This window comes from Chaetodon trifascialis, chromosome 9, assembly GCF_039877785.1.
Source record: "Chaetodon trifascialis isolate fChaTrf1 chromosome 9, fChaTrf1.hap1, whole genome shotgun sequence".
NCBI classification, from domain to species: domain Eukaryota; kingdom Metazoa; phylum Chordata; class Actinopteri; order Chaetodontiformes; family Chaetodontidae; genus Chaetodon; species Chaetodon trifascialis.
In genome coordinates this window covers 15,782,064-15,799,830 of record NC_092064.1, presented here as the reverse complement: position 1 = coordinate 15,799,830, position 17,767 = coordinate 15,782,064, and the positions used below count along the sequence as shown (strand labels likewise).

Sequence of the window (17,767 nt, the reverse complement as noted above, 5' to 3'; positions counted from 1 at the left end):
CCATGCTCCCATACCAAGCTTCGGACTAAGCCTCCTGTGTCTTTAAATCTAAGATCAAGTAAGATTACTTCTATTGACGCTATTTTAAGGAACATATCCATTCTTCAGGGATCTTCAAAGCTGCCTGAGCTTACAGCATTATGCAAGATGAAATAGGAAATTACAGTTTTTCCACACACAGACAAAAGATTTTGCAAATCTGACCAGTGAGTGAAGGAGATTTCCACTGGCCCACATTCCTCCACTGGGATGATCCAGTGAATCAGTGTGAATCAATGACTCACAGCATCAATCATGCATTCATGTCAGTCACAGATGAGTCTCTGTGCTGCTGTCTTTACTGGCTGCTTCATTCACCACACAGATCTTCACTGTTGAATGCAGCATTTGAATACTGCGAGGGGATGTAAGTGGGCTGTGACTGGTGTGTATTCAGGAGGAGGCGGGAAGGGGCATCATTTGTATTTGTGTGTGTCCTGAAAGGCCTGCTTTCATACTGTTTTCCTCTATATACTGCTGGGCTATCATATCACAATACACTCCATTGTGGGTCAGTGGGTTAAAGTCAGATGAATAGTGGAGAGACACTGAAGCTCGCTGGTAAAAACCAGTGTTGACTGTGTTACGGTCAGTGCTGCTGCCTGCAGGAGGCAAGGAGGGCACAATATATGATATAAGATGTGAGTCAATTTAGAATTTACTCCCTATTTGTTTATTGTTACAGTAAAGGAGAGAGGGAGATGAACTAGGTCATTCAAGCATTCTGGTTATGAATATGCTCTCATTCATAATACCCATCATCCCCTGGTTTCGGAGACAGAGCTTAGCCTTTGCCCAAGTTTTGAGAGACCAGAATATGCTATCTGCAGACTGTGTGGATGCCAATTCCAGGTTTCTGATCAGGTTATGTTGATTGAAAATGTGATCAAAGGTATCAAAAACCAGGTAACCAGGATGTGAACTTACTCTGTTGGGTGTTGTGGGACCCACGTCTCACCAGCTGAAGAAAGAACAGGCACAAACCGGCACCAGTGAACTGATTTAATTACAAAGAGGAGCCCACAGTGACAAAAACAAGAACAGCTACATACAGGAAGTAACTCTGATAGACCATAACCGTGACAACTGCAAGATGTGATAAACAGAGTTATGACCAGGCGGCAGCACAGAAACGGTCACGTTGTTTTCCTTCCCGTCGACGTCTGTAACAAGGCAAACACACGTTTTGGAGCGAACATGGCTACCAGTGAAAACATCAAAACTCTTTCAGACGTCCTAGAAACAACAGAGGCCGTGTTGTCTTCTTCTGGAAAGATCCATGACAGTTATAACTTAAACATCACTGACAGCGCATGCCAGAGAGCGAGGGGTGGAGAAAAAAATACAAACAAAAACAAACCTTACACAAATATATAAAAATATGCCATTAGATTCATATCAACAATTGAGGACCGTGGGTGCATTATTTACAGAAAAAAAGGCAATATATACCAATATTTACAACAATAAAGACTTCTTTCACATACGGGCATGAGGAGGCTACTTACAGATTGCTGAGAGTTACAGTGATGATAGGATGAGTTTGATGGTGAAAAATGCAAAGTGTAAATTTTCTGTGTCTTTAACTGGCACACAACAGGCTTCATTCTCTCAGTCCTTTAGTTTTACTTCATATCTAAGATGTGTTTAAGTGTGTGTCTGTAAAATAAAGAAAATCAATACACCGGGTCCAAAACCTAAAATGTAACTGCTGAAATGTGATTGTCATTAATATGCATGTGACTATCAAGGAAACAGAAAAGTGTATTCTTAAGGCAAATATTTTTTCAGATTTTTAAGAAAATCAAACTTTCTGAATTGGCTGTTATTGACTCTATGGTGGCAGTTTCAGAAAAGCATGAATGCAGCCATCAAACTAAGAAATTATGCTTTACCCAAAGACCCCAAAGCTTGAAAATACACTAAAAACTCACTGAACTGAGGACCCACCATCAAGGGGCTTTGACCCTTTTTTTGCTGCCCAACTCACAGTTTTAGAGGCGGGGGTACCAGCACACAGATATTCCTCTGAACACCCCCAAGTTGTCACTGTTCACAGAAAATGTACCATCTCCATTCTGCAGGGAGCTCTCCATTTCTCTGCAGCCAGCATAGATATACAGCATTTTCATGGGTAACTTGGCAGCTCTTGGCACAGAGAACACAGATATTAATTCTGTTGTGAATCACACAGATCATTAAAAACCACCTAAAACCTGCTACCTTAACATTAGAAGAACCTTAAAGGAACAATTGGACATTTTGGGAATGAATCTTTACTCTTTTGCCTGGAGCTAGATGAGAAGTTCAATACCACTCTATTTGCTAAATGTGAAGCTAAAGCCAGTGACGGGTTAGCTTAGCTTAGCCCAAAAACTGGGAAATAAACTGTTGTAGTTTACAGGCTGTTGGTGATGGGCGCTGTAACTTACAGTACGTAGCAACATGCTAATTAGAGAGCTTTAGAGCATTTAGGTTGATGTTTCTTTGTGCCTTTGGGCAGAGCAAGGATAGCTGTTTCCCTCTGTTTCCAGGCTCTATGCTAAGCTATGCTAATTGGCTGCAGTTTAATATTGACTGTGCAGACATGAACTAACTCTCCACAAGGAACTGAATGTCCCAAAATGCCAAACTAGTCCATTTGCTAAAACTTCCCTTTGCTGTATTCTTCACAGGCTTCCACAAGCTAACTATAATTTTGACTTAATTGTGAGCAGAAAAACCACAAACAAGCTCTTTTTTATACTAGTCAACTGGATAACAGCGCACCTGTGGAGGATGCACACTTACACAGGCCTTTACACTTACAGAAGCAATGAGCTATCACAGCAACCGACCAATCCTCTTAACTATTAGCTGCTCTCACAGTGGGAGAGTTAACCTAATGTGGATGCCTTTGGTAAGTGGGAAATCTGAGGTGAAGCACCCAGATGGCTGGCAAAGTGCAATGAGGTTTTCTAGGCTTGGAGGGATCAAAGACAATCACTGCTTAACCCCAAAGCCTCAGGCTAACGTGTGTCAGTGTGCAAGGACAAGTCAGAGTCACCCATCATTTCCCCAGACATCTGCTGCGGGATGAGGGAGAGCTGACTTTTCACTGTGTGTACGTGTGTTGAACGGCTTAACTTTTAGCCTTCTGAAGGCACGTGCAGGTGCTCAGCATTTGTCCTTCTGACTTAGTCTGTATCTTGTGCACTCTCTTTTCTCATGAACAAACCACATGCATCTTGTTCTCCAACGGTCAATACTGAAATCAGTGTTTGTGCATTCAGGGTGTAATAATACCTCTTAACGCCATGTTTCCTGGAACAAAAAAAAATTAAAAATTGAGCAAATCTTAAGCATTTGGCACCCAAACAGGCAGTGACTGTGTTTGGGTACAGCATAAAATGAATTTGGGGATTGACAGCTCGGTGTAGTCTGGGTCTTTTGATCACAAACAGCCAAATGCTCACTAGAAACTAAATGTATTTCAAGAGCCTCTCTTGTCTGGATCTGTTTCTCTTCCTTTATGGAGCCACACAACACTGAAACATGAACCCTGCATTGTGTGTCAGTGAACTGTATCGTTACACCCCTCCTGTGTCGTATGTCTGTCTACCTGAACCCAACTATCCCCATTTATCTATTCCGGTAATCACGCCAGGGCCTCCTTGTTCTTCAACTCCAAAAGAAAAAAGTGAAAGCTACATCTTCTATAAATTAAGTGCTGTAAAAGAAGGCGCTAAATCAAAACCATAAATACTGTACATAACTACTGTTATCTGCTACCACAGCCTAGCGTCATCTCTAAAGAGTCTGCTATAGAAATCAGCCACATCAGCTCCTGATTTCTGCTCAACAAAGTGAAATTTCATGGCAAAAGAAATCAGTTCAGATCCCTTAATGTCAAAACTCGAACACACACACACGGCTTTGGCATATTCATGTTAAGGAGGAATGTCTCCTATGCACTTTTTCTACTCAACTCCAGCAGTGGGCATCATCTATGTTCATGTCATCTTAAACTGGCAGCAAAATTTAAATAAGAAAATCAGATACAATGCGGAAAACACGGTTGTTTTTCACAAATATCTTCAGATTCAGCAGGTGAGGGCTGTGTATTAATGTGTGTGACTGCGTGCATGCCTTAATAGTCTTATTAGAAACCCTACTTGCCACATATTGCACTTCAATGACGCTCTTATTCACTCTCCCTCTACAGGAGGAAGAGATGATTTTAGCAGTCTCACATCTACAAGCAATGATCATGGAGTACCTCTACTGAGACCAGAAATAACTGATTTCAGATCTGCCATTAGGGGCTGTCCAGACCTGGCAAATCAGATTTAAGGAGCAAAATGCTTCCTCTCTGCTAAGTTTGAAATCAACGCAAATTCAGAACTCAGAAGATCTGTCATGGTACGCTTCACTTGGTTTCCACTCGTCGATTTTCAGATATTTTTACATGACATTTGCCGCAGATCATCCGGAGGCAATCTGCAGTTCAGGCTAAGATGAAGTGATGACGGAGTAAAGGGTTGATGTGCAAGTCCATAAAAAAACCAGAGAAAATGTCAAAGGACGAGTACATGCTTCACTTATGACTCAGTTCACCTTAATGTCCTCTTTCAACCTCCTGTGCAATGACATTCTGCAGAGTCCAAGTCCTCTTCTTTCCTTCATCTGTTCTCAGTCTAAACATCCATCCATCAAAGTCCTCTGGCTCCTCCTGTAAAGACTTGAGTTTAAAACACTTTTCTAGTTCGCAGATGCCAAAAAACAAAAGCACACACGCACAGACGCCACTCAGTGAGGCACAACGCACACCACCTGAAACATTAACACAAAAAAACTGGAACTGAAGTGATCATATTCATTAGTAGGTCCAGGAGGGAGTTAACAGCCATATTATGCACATAGAGACTGGTGGACTGAGCAGAAGACCAAAACAACAACACCAAAAAGTGAGGAGTCTGGTGGGGGGAAAGGGGCTTGTGCGCCGTTTTCAGCTAAAGGGAGGCTGGGGCTGCTTGTTCAAACCGGGGCCGGCCGTCTCAGACCCTCCAAAGCAAAAGGTGGTTGGTGCTATCATCCCGTCCGACCGTTTCACTGCTATTGGTAAGTCTGAAGTCCTCGTAGCCATCACCGCCGGAAATGACTAGGTGGTTGGTTTTTGGAGGGATGTGGGCAGACGCTCGGCGGCGCGCAGAGTCACGCCTTTGGAGATTCCCGTCAACGGTGCTGCCGCTCTGGGATTGGTTGCCTACAAAACACAAAGCAGGGATTAAAGGTCGAGAGAACGCACAGATTCAGACTTGAAACTCAGTTGTTAGTCAGACGAGTCCACAGAAAAAAAACAAAACAATAACCACCTGTGGAGTCAGTTGTTGCAGGAGGGAAGTTCATGTCAAAGCCTTCCGGTAGTTCGATCGATGTCAGGAACCGAACGTGGCCCGTGTGGCCGTGAGCCGAGCCCATCGGTGCCAGGGGAGATTTCAGCATCCCAGCCCCAGTTCCTGAGCTCACTGCTGGGATCGTCAGCGTGAGGACCACCCCTGCAGAACAACACTAGTTTAAAATGTGCTGTGTTTTTTTTAATTAAGACAATATAGAAAAGCTTTTCTTATATATTTCTGTTTCTTTAAAGGAAAAGATTGAAACCCATTTTGACCCAGATGTAATGCCTCCACGTGCAAAAATCAGATTTTACTGAGGTTCAAGAACAGAGATTGAAATTCTGGGAGAAGTTTTAGCTTCCAGACTTCTGAATCATTGCACACAACACAACCAAACAAAATGGAAATTCACTTTAATCATCAGGTTAATGTATTTTCCACTATTGTTACCTGCACTGGTGCCGATCCACAGCAGATCCTTACAGGCCAACAATGCTGTGATTCTCAGACAGGCGGCCTTGTGCTGTCTGATGATGGCGTCTGCCCCTGAGTGGACAGACAGAAAAGAGAGAGTGGGATGAAGGTCAAAGACGAAGAGAAGTGAGGATAGAGTCAAGGCATGTCGAGGCAGTCTAGGTATTGAGCTATTTAATTGGTAACACTTCATATTAAGGTACACATGTTCACCATTGACTAGTTGATGGTGAATATGAATATGTGGACCTAAATATAATGTGTGACCATGTCATTGAATTCAATTAATAAATGGGATGAAGGAAAGAAATAAACAAAAAGCTCCTGCACATGAGCTGCTGTCCCGCATAAGGTGTGTCCAGGTGTGTTTACCTGCGAGCATCTTATGCACAGCAGGCGCCACATCCACCTCTGTCAGGCTCTCCCAGCTCTGAGCGTGGTACAGTCTGACCTGCGCACTGCCCTGCAGCGCCAACCACACACCCTGACCGTACGCCACCATGCAAGTCACGCACCGACTGCTGTCCGTGCCCACCTGGAACCAGTGCTGAGAGGCAAGGAAGGAACAAGTGTTACACTCATTTGATGCTCTTTCTACCTCACAATTTGTTCACCTCTACACACATCAGTCCATCCACCCATCCTTCTGCCTACCTCTTGTACCAGTGTTGTGGTGTTGATAATAAGGACTCTGTTCTGTGAGCCACACCAAAGCTTTCCTCCCACAGGAACCATTTTGGTGACAGGGCTACTGGGCGTGCCCAGAACTAACGTCTGGGAAGACTGAGGGTCCCAGAAGCTACCTGCAGATTGAGAAACATAAATCATTTTGTTACACAGTCTTGTATTTGCAAAGGGTGGAAGACTAAAAATTGATTTTCTATGAATGGTGTGTGTGGACACAGGCAGGATTATGTCCTTCACTCCCAGTGGGTGCAGACCAGTGCATGCTTCAGCTACCACTGAAACTAAATCAAAAGGAGCCCCAAACAGCCCTGCGTCCCCCCTTGCTCCACACTCCCAACGTACCTGCTTCTCTCTGATAGACAATCACCTCTCCATTGGCCAAAGACACAAACACTTTGTTGTCCAAGTACCTGCAGGAAGCAAAGAAATGGAGGGATGCCAAAATGAAAAAGAAGTAAAGCATTTAAGTGATAACACTACTAATATAATAAAAGATATACATATATAGAAGAAGAAGAAGAAGAAGAAGAAGAAGAAGAAGATAACACCACTAACATAATAAAAGATATACATATATAGCAGTAACAGGAGAGTTGGGACAGAGGAACAGCAGAGAAACCTGACAGAACACATTCAAACCCAGTTAACTGTCTAATACAGCATCAATCCCAGCATTGTTTTTGCAGTGGCCAAGAAGGCAACTCACAGCACACAGAGGATGGAAGCTGAGTGTTGCATCTTCATGCTGTTTTTACGGTTACGGATGTTGTCTGAGGACTGGTACACGTGGATGCTAAGAAGAAACAGAAGCATTACAGGAAGTTAGGTGATGAAATCAGTACACCAACAAGCAAGGACGATATGTCTATGTGAAAACAGAAAAGAAAAGTGTGTGTGTGTGTGTGTGTGTGTGTGTGTGTGTGTGTGTCTGCATGTGTGTGTTTATCTGTATCACACACCATCCATCCTCAGTGCCCAGCCACACTGAGCTCTGGTAGGCCTCCGGGTCGATGCTGAGCAGGTCCTCCAGGCTCGCCCTGGTGAACGAGCCCCGGGAGGAGCGGCGCATGGCGCGGCCGTCCATGGGGCTCTCTGTTTGTGGACGGCCTCCTCCACCTACGCCCAACATCCCTGGAGCTCCGTAGGAGCTGGCCACCGGGAACTCCTGCTCCTCCTCACTGCTGGTAGTCTCTGCAGCCATGTCCTTTGAGCCTGGACCCTCGTCATCTTTCAGGGGGGTGAGAGAAAGTTTAAGCATCTCATGTGTTCATATATGTGTGTGTGACTGGAGTGTACATGAGTGTTTTTACGCACTGCCATAGCTGGATGATATGGTGGAGTGACTGGCCTGACTCTGCAGAGTGGATGAAGGGCTGGGTGAGTCTTCGTCATCGGTGTCATCGCTGTCAAATGGAACAAGCTCCGCCCCTGGCCCTGGAAACAATCAATAGATCAGTTTTATATAACAGAAAACTGCAGTACATACAGGCAGAACACGAGTCAGTGCACTTCATAAAGGCAGAGTCAGACTAAACCTTGCAGCTCAATTTACAACCCAGTTATATTTAAAGCAGGAACTCTTTCTGCTCGTCTTGTAAACACCTTTTATGTACCAACCTGTGGGTTGCTCCGTCAGCTCCAGGGATGAATGAGAGATAGAAATATGGAGCTGCTGCTGGGTGTGAGCGGGTGCTCCAGAGGCTGTGGCGAGGGTGGGCTCCGATCCACGCTCCCTGAGAAGTGAGAGTGATTGATAATGGGTGAGGGTATAGATCACTGCTTCCCAACCTGCAGGTCTGTTCCCCTCTATGAGTCTCCAAAGCTCTGTGGCTGGTTGTATTTTATCATTAAAAAACCCAAAATACAGAGAAGTGTGATTGACAGCAAACAATCTGCTCAAAATTCATCCAAATCGCTCATTTTACACAAACTTCCTGCAGACACTGGGTTCAGTATTTGGGTTTATTGTACAATTTATCAGTGTGTTCTGTAATGTTATTGTTATGCATTGAATTTAATATAAAATGTCTATAAAATATGCCACTTAGTCAGGGGTTCTCAAGTATCTCAAGTTCATTACAGTACACTAAAGGTTTTTCCTCTTGTATCTGAGGTGCTTTCAATGACCACAGATGTAACCGTAAATTGCAGATTCACACACCGTCTGCCTATTTGATAAAACTACTCACTCATGTCATGACTCACTTGTCCAAGAGAGCAGATTTGAATGTTTAAAAAGCAATTCGAGAGGAGAAAGAGATGGAGGACATTCAAAAAGAAAGACATACTGATACTGAAATACTCAAATGCTACTTTCAGTCTATTTACGATTTAGATGTGAATGAATGATGTGGCACACGTGGAGGGATAAACAACAAGAGTCTGAGTTAAGTGTGTGTGCACTCACCTTCCCTTGAGTCCCGGTACCGCAGCAATACATATGATCCTGGCTGAGCAGACTGCGATGCAGGCCTCCACTGTGGGCTCATCTTTGATGTTCAACAGACACACCTGGAGAGATAAGACATCATCAGTCAAACTGTTTTCAACGTTCAAATTCTGTCTTCTAAAGGGATCGTCTCTGGGTTAGTAAATACATTTAGAGTATCTTCTCACCTGTCCTACGTATCCATCACTGTTACACACCCACACCTCACAGCCACTGTCGGGACAGCTGTGGCTGGGAGAGGCACACGAAAACTGCAGACAAACAACAATGTAGTATGAGTGGAGATGACTTTTGTTATTCAGTGTTACCATTATATGAAACTTTTTACTTCTACTCCACTGCATCTAGAAGGGAGATGTAACTTTTGATACTTAGTACATTTTGATAAAAATACTTGCATACTTAAGTAAGGTTTTGATTGCAGGACTTTTACTTCTACTGGAGTATTTTCACAGTGCGGTATTTGTACTTTTACTTAAGTAAAGGATTTGAATAGTGTATACCTTCATATACAGTACAGACACACATTACACAGTAGATGCTGCTCTCACCTGCATTCCACTACGTGTCTTCATTATAGGGATGGCCTTCAGAAACTCTGGGTCCCACTGGTCCTTATTCATGGCTAAACACAAAGGCACACTGATAGTCAGGCCACTGAAGTAAAGAAGCCATGGGCCTAATGAATCCTAGTCAGGAGGATGAAGGCTTACAATTCGTTAATTAAATTCTTAACGCAATATATTTTTGTCTTGGGAAATGACAGGTTTTTATCACAAGCTGCAATTCAGTAATAATGTCTCAATATAAAGCTTTTTCACTGACCAAGCTTCTTCTTGGCTTCTTCAAAGGCCTGTTCAAAGTTGGACCGAATGTCGGGCGACGTAAACTCGAAGACGAAGCTGCTCTCAGCGGAGGCTGTGGTAAACTCCAGCTTAGTGGGCAGGAAGGTCATGCTGAAAGCCAGAGACTGCTTCTCTGACAGCTCCCTGTGCACTGACGCCATCAGATCCTTGATGACCTCGTCCAGGGACTGAGAGAGACAGAAACAACCATTAGATGTTTTCGCACATCGCAGAATAGACGACAATGAGAAAATGGATCGAAAGCCATGATAAATAAAGAAATCATACATTTTGTCGTTGGGCATAAATGAATGTGAGGAGGAAACTGAAAAATAAAAAGAAGTTACAGTAAAACATGGCTGTTGTTTGTGTAGTGCAGAGTACCTGGTGTGGGAAGCTGAGGGTCTCGGACAGTTTGCTGATCTGACCCAGAGTGCTTAGATCCTCGTCTAATCGGCTAATCATCTTCTGGATGCTCTCCTTGTTTGTTGCCTGAGTGGAGCCTGATGAGGAGAGCAAACGCCATCATAATAAAGCTTCACATGATAAGAAGATAACAGTGGTAACACTCTGCATGAAGGTACACATATTCACCATTAACTAGTTGCTTATTAGCAAGCATATGAGTATATGAGTAATGGATTTGAATTATCAATACCATTAACCCCCTAACTCCCAGACTAAGTCATTAGTAAATGCTTTATAATGACAAATAAAGAGCCAATATGCTTTTAATATGCATGCTAATAAGCAAATATTGAATGGTGAATATATGTACTTTAATCTAAAGTGTTACCAAACGTTAATATCTAACTTTAATATTGATGAATCAGGCAGTCTAAATGAAAATCTAAATGTGTCACCAGGGATTATGAGACGTTAACACAGGGTGATGACACTCATTCAAAGAGATCCAAAAATGACAGGAAGTGTTTCCTGCTATCAGTAGTTTGTGAGCTCAAGATGGAGCCTTACTTTTCACCACCTCCACGTCCTCCAGAGGAAGCTTCCACAGGAACTTGTATTTACTGGAAGTGTCGATGACACTGGCGGCGGAGTATCTGAGAGACAGGAAAAAGAAAGGTGAGACGGAGAGAAAGAGGACTGTCTGTCTGCTATTCAACACCAGGGGGCAGTGTGGTTTACAAGATGCGTTATGATGATGATGGGTGTGGGTGTGTGTGTGTGTGTGTGTGTGTGTGTGTGTGTGTGTGTGTGTGTGTGTGCACGCGTGCATGTGTGTATCGCTTACAGGCTCATGGAGCTGCGTCTTAATGAGCCAGACTTCCTCTTGAGAGTGGTGCAGATGATCAAATCACTGAAGAGGAAGAGAGAGCGGTCTTTCTTCCCACCCACTGTCTTCTACAGAGAGAGGAGGGTGAGAGGAAGAAGAGCTTGGAAGATCTGAACTTGGGCGCCAGGTCGTCCATGGAACAATTCCAGTTTCCATACACTCGTATATTATATTACAGTTTGCCTTACTCATCTCTATGACTTTATTTTCCAACACTTGACACCAATTCAGAAACCTCACTATGTCATGCACGCACTCGTCAACTCAGAAAGTACTTCTTACCGCCTCCATGACCATTTCTTGTCTCAAGAACTTCCTCTGGGGGTTCAGAATCTAAAACACAAACAAACAGAGACGTGATCATCACTTCATACCACAAAAGAATAACTGTAAACTGCGATCTGCAGATTAATAGACAATGAAAGGAATTGTCAGTTGGCAGTTAAGAAAGACAAACATCAGACATTTACACATTTTCGGTCTATTCAGTAAAGAATATCTCACGTGTTCCACTCCCTCTATGTGCGCCTCGATCTCCTGGATGACCCTGGCCTCCCTCTCTGCCTCCTCAGCCGAGTGACGGCCCTTATTGATCTTCTCGGCCAGTCGCTTGATGTCCCTCTGGGCGTCCAGCAGGTACGGGTGGTCCGGGTGATCCTCCGATGTGTGCTTGAGCAGATCCTAGAGCAAACAACAAAAAACACAAATAAACATACATGTCCCTTCTGGTTACTAAACACAGGATAAGGCACTTTACAGAGAGTGGGCTGTTATATTTAGATGAAGTTCACCTTAACCAGCAGCTCGTATCGGGGAATCCTCTGGACCGGTTTAATCATCAGATCCCCCAGAGCCTGTTTCTCCTTGTTCTCACGCATGTTTTGCTGTTGGAGGGAAGATGGAGGATATAAGACACAGTGAGAAAATGACTCAAGGCAGCCCAAAGAGACAAGACGACCTTAAAATAAGTCAGTGTTTCACTTCACGCCTCCACCACAAGATGGCGAAGTGGTTCCACCCTAAAAATCGGATCTGGCAGGAAGCTCCCCGCGGTTGTAAACTGAGACCAGGACGAGGACATGACAGGTTTTTGTGGTGGCTGATTACATTTTTGATTCTGAGCTCTTCTCTGTGCAGCCAACTTGTGCTGTTTTCCCCATACATTCATTTCTGGTGGCACACCACAGTATCAAAGTGTGCAACAGTGGTCTACCAAACGTAACTGGACGTATCGCTAAAACATCCCCGGGTTTTGATGTCCAGTAATCTGGTCGAATTGGTTTAAAGAGGGGGTTTGTAGAACATTTCACGGACCATAATTCGTCTTTACTTACAGTTCCAGATGAGAAACTATACGTGCGGAAATAGGAAATTAATTGCAGCACTGTGAAAAACATTTTAGGCCCTCCAGATCTGCTCCAGAGGAAGACAAAATGTTCCCTGCATTAAAGCTGACACCATGTGATTTAGACATGAGAACATGAGAAGAAAAACTTTTTTCAGCCCCCACGTCAAAGCATTCTGTGTGGATTTAATGATGAATTCATAACTAAACCTGCTGAAGTCCTTGAACTGCTTCTTTCAAAGACAAAAAGTCGTGGGAATACCAGCAGGGACAAACAGGAGGAGCAAGACAGGAAGCACACACACATTAACATACACAAACCTAACACTGACAAATAGAGACAACAAAGCCTGAAGTCAAAATGTTGGTACAAAGTGCTACAACTCTTCATTACTACGTGTTCCAGGCTCTAATAGCTGGCAAAAAAAGCCTTTCCAGTTTATTTTTAATCTCTAGACTGATTTCTAGTTGTCTAAACAAACACATCTAAGCAGCTGCTCAGACGGACCGAGGCATCCTGTGAGTCAGTCCAACACTCACCTCCAGAAACTTGTGAAACGCCGGCTTGGCCTCCTTGGCAATCCTCACAGCATCTTTGGCGTTGAGAAAGTTGTCAATGTACGCGGAATACATGTTAGCTAGAGCCTCTTTGGAGAACTGGAGACAAGAAGAAGAAGAAATTTAAGTCACTATGTGCAAACTTTTATGCGACAACAGCTTGTTCGACGATAGCTTTCTTCAAGTTTGAGAAATATTTTACGTAAAGTAGAATATCTGAAGTGCTGGTAAGAGAATTAAAGAGCTACTGGAGCTGAAACAAGTGATCAGTGGATTGACAGAAAATAAACCGGTGATAATTTATTAATCATTTCAGGAGTTAATCAAGAGAAACTGTTGGTTCCAGCTTCCTAAATGTGAGGATTTGCTGCTTTTCTCTGATATTATTTTAAATTCAATGTCTTTGGATTTCAGACTGTTGATCGAACAAACAAAACTCACACTTCTTACCAACACCAAAGATATCCTTGACTGATTCCTGGATCAATATTTCTCCGGAAGGTTGGAGCGTTTGGTGAAACAAACTATGACAAATAGGAGAAAACTACCGCTGCACTGATAATTACATGTGCTCAACATTTAGCATTCTTGCGTCATAATAACAACTGATTCAAGCGGTTTTCAGTTTGTTCGCGATGGCATTAGAAAAGAATATTTCTGATCCGTCACTCCCTCAAACACACACAAAAACAAGCACAGGTGATTCACCCTGGCCTGCTCGCTCTCCACATATAGAGGCCAGGAGAGCCCGAGAGCTCAAAAAAATAAAAGAGGAACAGATCAGAGACAGCGAGAGAGAGACAGACAATGTGACGTCAGGGAGAAACCAGCTTTCTCCCCTTTCATGAAATAACCTGACCCTCTTTCTCTTTTATCATCCCTCTCCCGGTGTCCTCTCCTCCCTCCCCTCTCTCAATCTGTGAGGAAGAGGAAGTGGACGTCACATCTGAGGAGACAGTGAGGATTAGTCACAGTGGAGGACAGAAGCAGCGCAGACAATAGGAATGTGCTCCGTCACCACTTCATATAAAAGGTGAAACATGTTCTGTTCTGGCAGCTCTGCTTAAAGATGTTTCCGAATATTACTGACTGATCGACTCTCACCTTTAATTACACAGCCACTGTATAATCTTCAAGGAGAGGAAGGTACAGTGGCAATGGAGATAACTCAGTGTATTGTTTAATGTTTGTCTTTCAGGATACAATCCTGTTCAGTGTCTACGATACCTGAGTGTTGTTTTGTGACAGAACATAGTTTTGTTCTATGTGTTGCTTTTATCAATGGTTTAACGGCATTATAAATAAATATAAAGAATTAATAAGGAACTTTCAATGCCTTTCTCAATCATGATAAATGCTGGGAATGTGTAAGTGTGCAATACTGTCATGGCTTAATTAAAGATATCAGCAGAGCCTAAAGCTGCATAATTTTGTATTTTTTATTATATTATCATTATTATTATGTATTATACATTCTAATACATATTATATAACTATATATTTAGTTTTACTTAGCTTTTCTTTTTGTATTATTACTCCTGTTTATATTTTTGTGCCTTTTTTAAGCAGTTCTTGTATACATTCTGTGTTCTGTCTGTATGTTAAATTACTACTACAACAAAAAAATTTCCCAAATTGGGATCAATAAAGAGGCAGTCTAAGTCTAAGTCTAAGTCCATAATGCATCACAGATAACCCTGAAACATATTTCAAAAGGCAGCTTTGGTTCCAAACTCTGGATAAGCTGCATTACAGTTGAGGTACCAAAAAAAGAAAAGGTATATATAAAATACAGTTAGCCTATTGCAGGATGCATGAGGAGCTGAAAACAGCTTACATAACAGAACAAGCTATCAAGCTTGAAACCATTTGTCATAATAGAGCACAGAAAGAGCAGAAAGAGAGGACGGAATTCTGCTTTATCAGTGTTTGTCTGAACAAACACAAGCACAGACCGAGAGTTGTGAAATAGCTTCAGTTTTAGCGACAAAGCGGTGACTAACGCAGACATTTCCCACAAACCAAACAGCAGCGACACAGCATATTTTCTAAAACGACCTGCTTCTTTGAACAGGAAACAAAAAAAACATTCTGCCCCGTGTGAGGCTCGAACTCACGACCTTCAGATTATGAGACTGACGCGCTGCCTACTGCGCCAACGAGGCCTGCAGCACTCAGCAGCTGCTGGAGCTTAAAAGGCTGCAGCGGGAGGAACAGAGGGGGAGGGGAAAAGGCTCCGTCTGAGCAATGTGGAGGATTCGCTAGAGAAAAAAAGCTCTATTCTCACTTTACTTGCAGCTTTTTCCAGTTTTGTCCTCCTAGCTTTCACCTTAAAGGAAAACCCTCCCATAGCAACATTTCACAGTTTATATATAACGCGTCCTTGAGGTACAAAACGCTGTAAAAGGAGCTCATTTAACATTTTGGTGCAGCAGCTTTTCCTCCACCCGCTCTGCTTGTAACTCAGTAGGTGGTTTCCTGCATTTCCCCACATTGTGCTTGTGTGACAGTTTGTGTCTCCAGTGAGAGTTTGTCAGACTGTTTCATTCATGCTGTGAGCCGCTGAGAGTGACAACAATAGCATTAACATAGCCGGAGAGTGAGTGACCGCTGATGAAAGACAAAGCCTTTCGCCGCGGAGCAGAAAAACTACAATCTGTGCTTCTTCTGGAATGAACTTCTGACTCAATGTTTGCTCAAAGTCTGAGTAAAACAAGTCCCTTCATTCTCAGAGACTGAGACCTGACATTTAGCCCAACGCGGATGTTTTAGAGGACTGTTTTTCAAAGCCGACGTTCAGAGCCCCCCTTGGGTCATGGGAAATTTTAAATGGGTCAACAATAGGTCACTGGGAAAACAAAATATCAAACTAGTGTTGCCAACTGCAGACTATCTCGTCATAAAACAGCTTCCCTTCAGTCTACCCTGTTGTCAATAATGCTTTTTAAAGACCGTTAATTCAATCACGCTCTGGTCGACTGTGAAATAGATTTTATTTGTCATGTTTGCAAATGCTGGATGTCACATTATCCTTATCTGATCTTGCAGCGATAATCAAAACAAATGCACCATAAAACAATAAAATTGTCCCAGAGAAGCAAAGTGCCTCCTTTGAACAGTGTTTAATGTTTCCACAGTTTGCTGGTGTGTGAAGAACGAGGCGTGCTTTTAAGTGGACTGAAGATCTCTTCATTAGTTACTGTTCATATAGCTGGACAATGTTCTACTATAATTCATGCTTCTGCATTATAACTCAAACTTTATTTCCCATGTGTCTCACAGCCTCATTATTTTCAAGGCAGACGCTACACAGAAGTAAAGGGATTACTGCTCCTGTCAGACATGAACTATCACGCTGTCACCCCGTATGTCACATACAGAGCGTAACAATGCAAACGTACTGTACGCTGAATACATTCCTGCAGCACAAAGAAGAGATCACCATGAAAAGTCTTTAGTCAGGCACTTAAGTAACTTGGCTGCAGGAGCTTTCTGCTGTAACCTGTTTTATCTTGAATGTCATGTAAATTTGTCTGAGCTAACTGCTACATGAGAAAAAAGCTAAAATTTACTCCTGGACCTCACATTTCATATCACCTGGGTATTGTTTTGTAATATTTTATTGTGTGTGTTTTCTGTCATAACGGTGTTTATGCTGCCCTCTTGGCCAGGTCACTGTGCAAAAAGAGTTTTTAAGATTTGTTTAAGGATTTTAAGGCTTTTAATTGGCTTTTTACATGTTTTCACATGTACACTTGTGCATGATAAAAGACTTAATTCAGGATATCTGGATGAAATGCATCCTCATATTCAAACTAATTTGATCCAAACTAGCAAATAAGCAACCTCCAGAGGTCCAAAAAATGGTTTTCACATCTGACATCCCGTTTTTATAAAAGACAGCAGGAGAGGACAGATGTAACTTATCATCATCTCCACTCACCGACTGAATAAGGATGTGTCCTACGGTCTGCCTGTCGTGCCATTGGCTGACGCAGCCTGCGACTTGCTCCAGGAAGTGCTCGTGGTGCTCCAGGATCTCCGGGATCTGGTAAAACATCTCATCCACCAGCAGAGGGTCCACGATGGAGCCGCTGTCCGGCTGTTTGAGAGGACGCATGTACCCCTGAGGAGACAAGAGAATGAGCTCATCACAGTTTGAGACGATTTAACGCATGAAATCAGCTAAAAATGTCATCCAGCAGTGATGGACTGTGTTTTTAACTCTGAAGACGATCCACTTATTGTGTTCCTCGGGATCTTTCAAACCAAATGCACCATCTTCATCAGCAGGTGGAGTCACGGAGATGGTTAGCCATCACAGGAAATACGGACCTTCAGTCACGTAATCACAAGTGGTTGCAACAACTGAGCAAACTCCATCCGCTGAAAAGGATTTTAGGGATACAGCCCAGATGATTTGAGGGATTCAGATTTTTCCACTCTTATATAGAGCTGATCTGAGGTCTGTGTTGCTCAGAGATTAATAGCTATTTGATTGCTGGGCTGAACTGCACTGCCTTTACAGGAGCATTGTCAGTGTGGCCTGAATGTGAGTGACCTTGTTTTAATAGTAAATTATCAAAGTAAATCTATCTGGTTTTGGTGTTTTCCTTTTACTAATATTTACATGTTTTCATTCACAATTAATGTTGCAATCAAATAATGCTGACAGGAAAACTTCCTGTGATTATTCCA

At 42.9% G+C, this 17,767-nt stretch overlaps 1 protein-coding gene and 1 non-coding gene across 3 annotated transcripts in view; both read right to left on the bottom strand.

The window, feature by feature from the left end:
* Positions 1-1,027: 1,027 nt before the first annotated feature.
* Positions 1,028-17,767, bottom strand: part of LOC139336581 (rho guanine nucleotide exchange factor 17-like) — a 61,743-nt gene continuing 45,003 nt past the window's right edge. For both annotated transcript variants that reach the window (XM_070970724.1, XM_070970725.1), the window contains 22 exons: positions 17,013-17,195; positions 13,052-13,168; positions 11,958-12,050; positions 11,671-11,847; positions 11,449-11,499; positions 11,125-11,234; positions 10,848-10,933; positions 10,257-10,375; positions 9,853-10,060; positions 9,579-9,652; positions 9,195-9,278; positions 8,986-9,089; positions 8,196-8,311; positions 7,893-8,012; positions 7,538-7,805; positions 7,285-7,371; positions 6,921-6,988; positions 6,546-6,694; positions 6,264-6,438; positions 5,868-5,963; positions 5,394-5,576; positions 1,028-5,284 (listed from right to left, as the gene is read on the bottom strand). In XM_070970724.1, the coding sequence (XP_070826825.1) occupies positions 5,076-5,284; positions 5,394-5,576; positions 5,868-5,963; positions 6,264-6,438; positions 6,546-6,694; positions 6,921-6,988; positions 7,285-7,371; positions 7,538-7,805; positions 7,893-8,012; positions 8,196-8,311; positions 8,986-9,089; positions 9,195-9,278; positions 9,579-9,652; positions 9,853-10,060; positions 10,257-10,375; positions 10,848-10,933; positions 11,125-11,234; positions 11,449-11,499; positions 11,671-11,847; positions 11,958-12,050; positions 13,052-13,168; positions 17,013-17,195 (2,877 nt within the window). In that variant the 3' untranslated portion in view covers positions 1,028-5,075. The remainder of the gene's footprint in view (positions 5,285-5,393; positions 5,577-5,867; positions 5,964-6,263; positions 6,439-6,545; positions 6,695-6,920; positions 6,989-7,284; positions 7,372-7,537; positions 7,806-7,892; positions 8,013-8,195; positions 8,312-8,985; positions 9,090-9,194; positions 9,279-9,578; positions 9,653-9,852; positions 10,061-10,256; positions 10,376-10,847; positions 10,934-11,124; positions 11,235-11,448; positions 11,500-11,670; positions 11,848-11,957; positions 12,051-13,051; positions 13,169-17,012; positions 17,196-17,767) is intronic.
* Positions 15,162-15,234, bottom strand: trnam-cau (transfer RNA methionine (anticodon CAU)). The gene has a single exon. It is a non-coding gene; the product is annotated as a tRNA-Met (tRNA).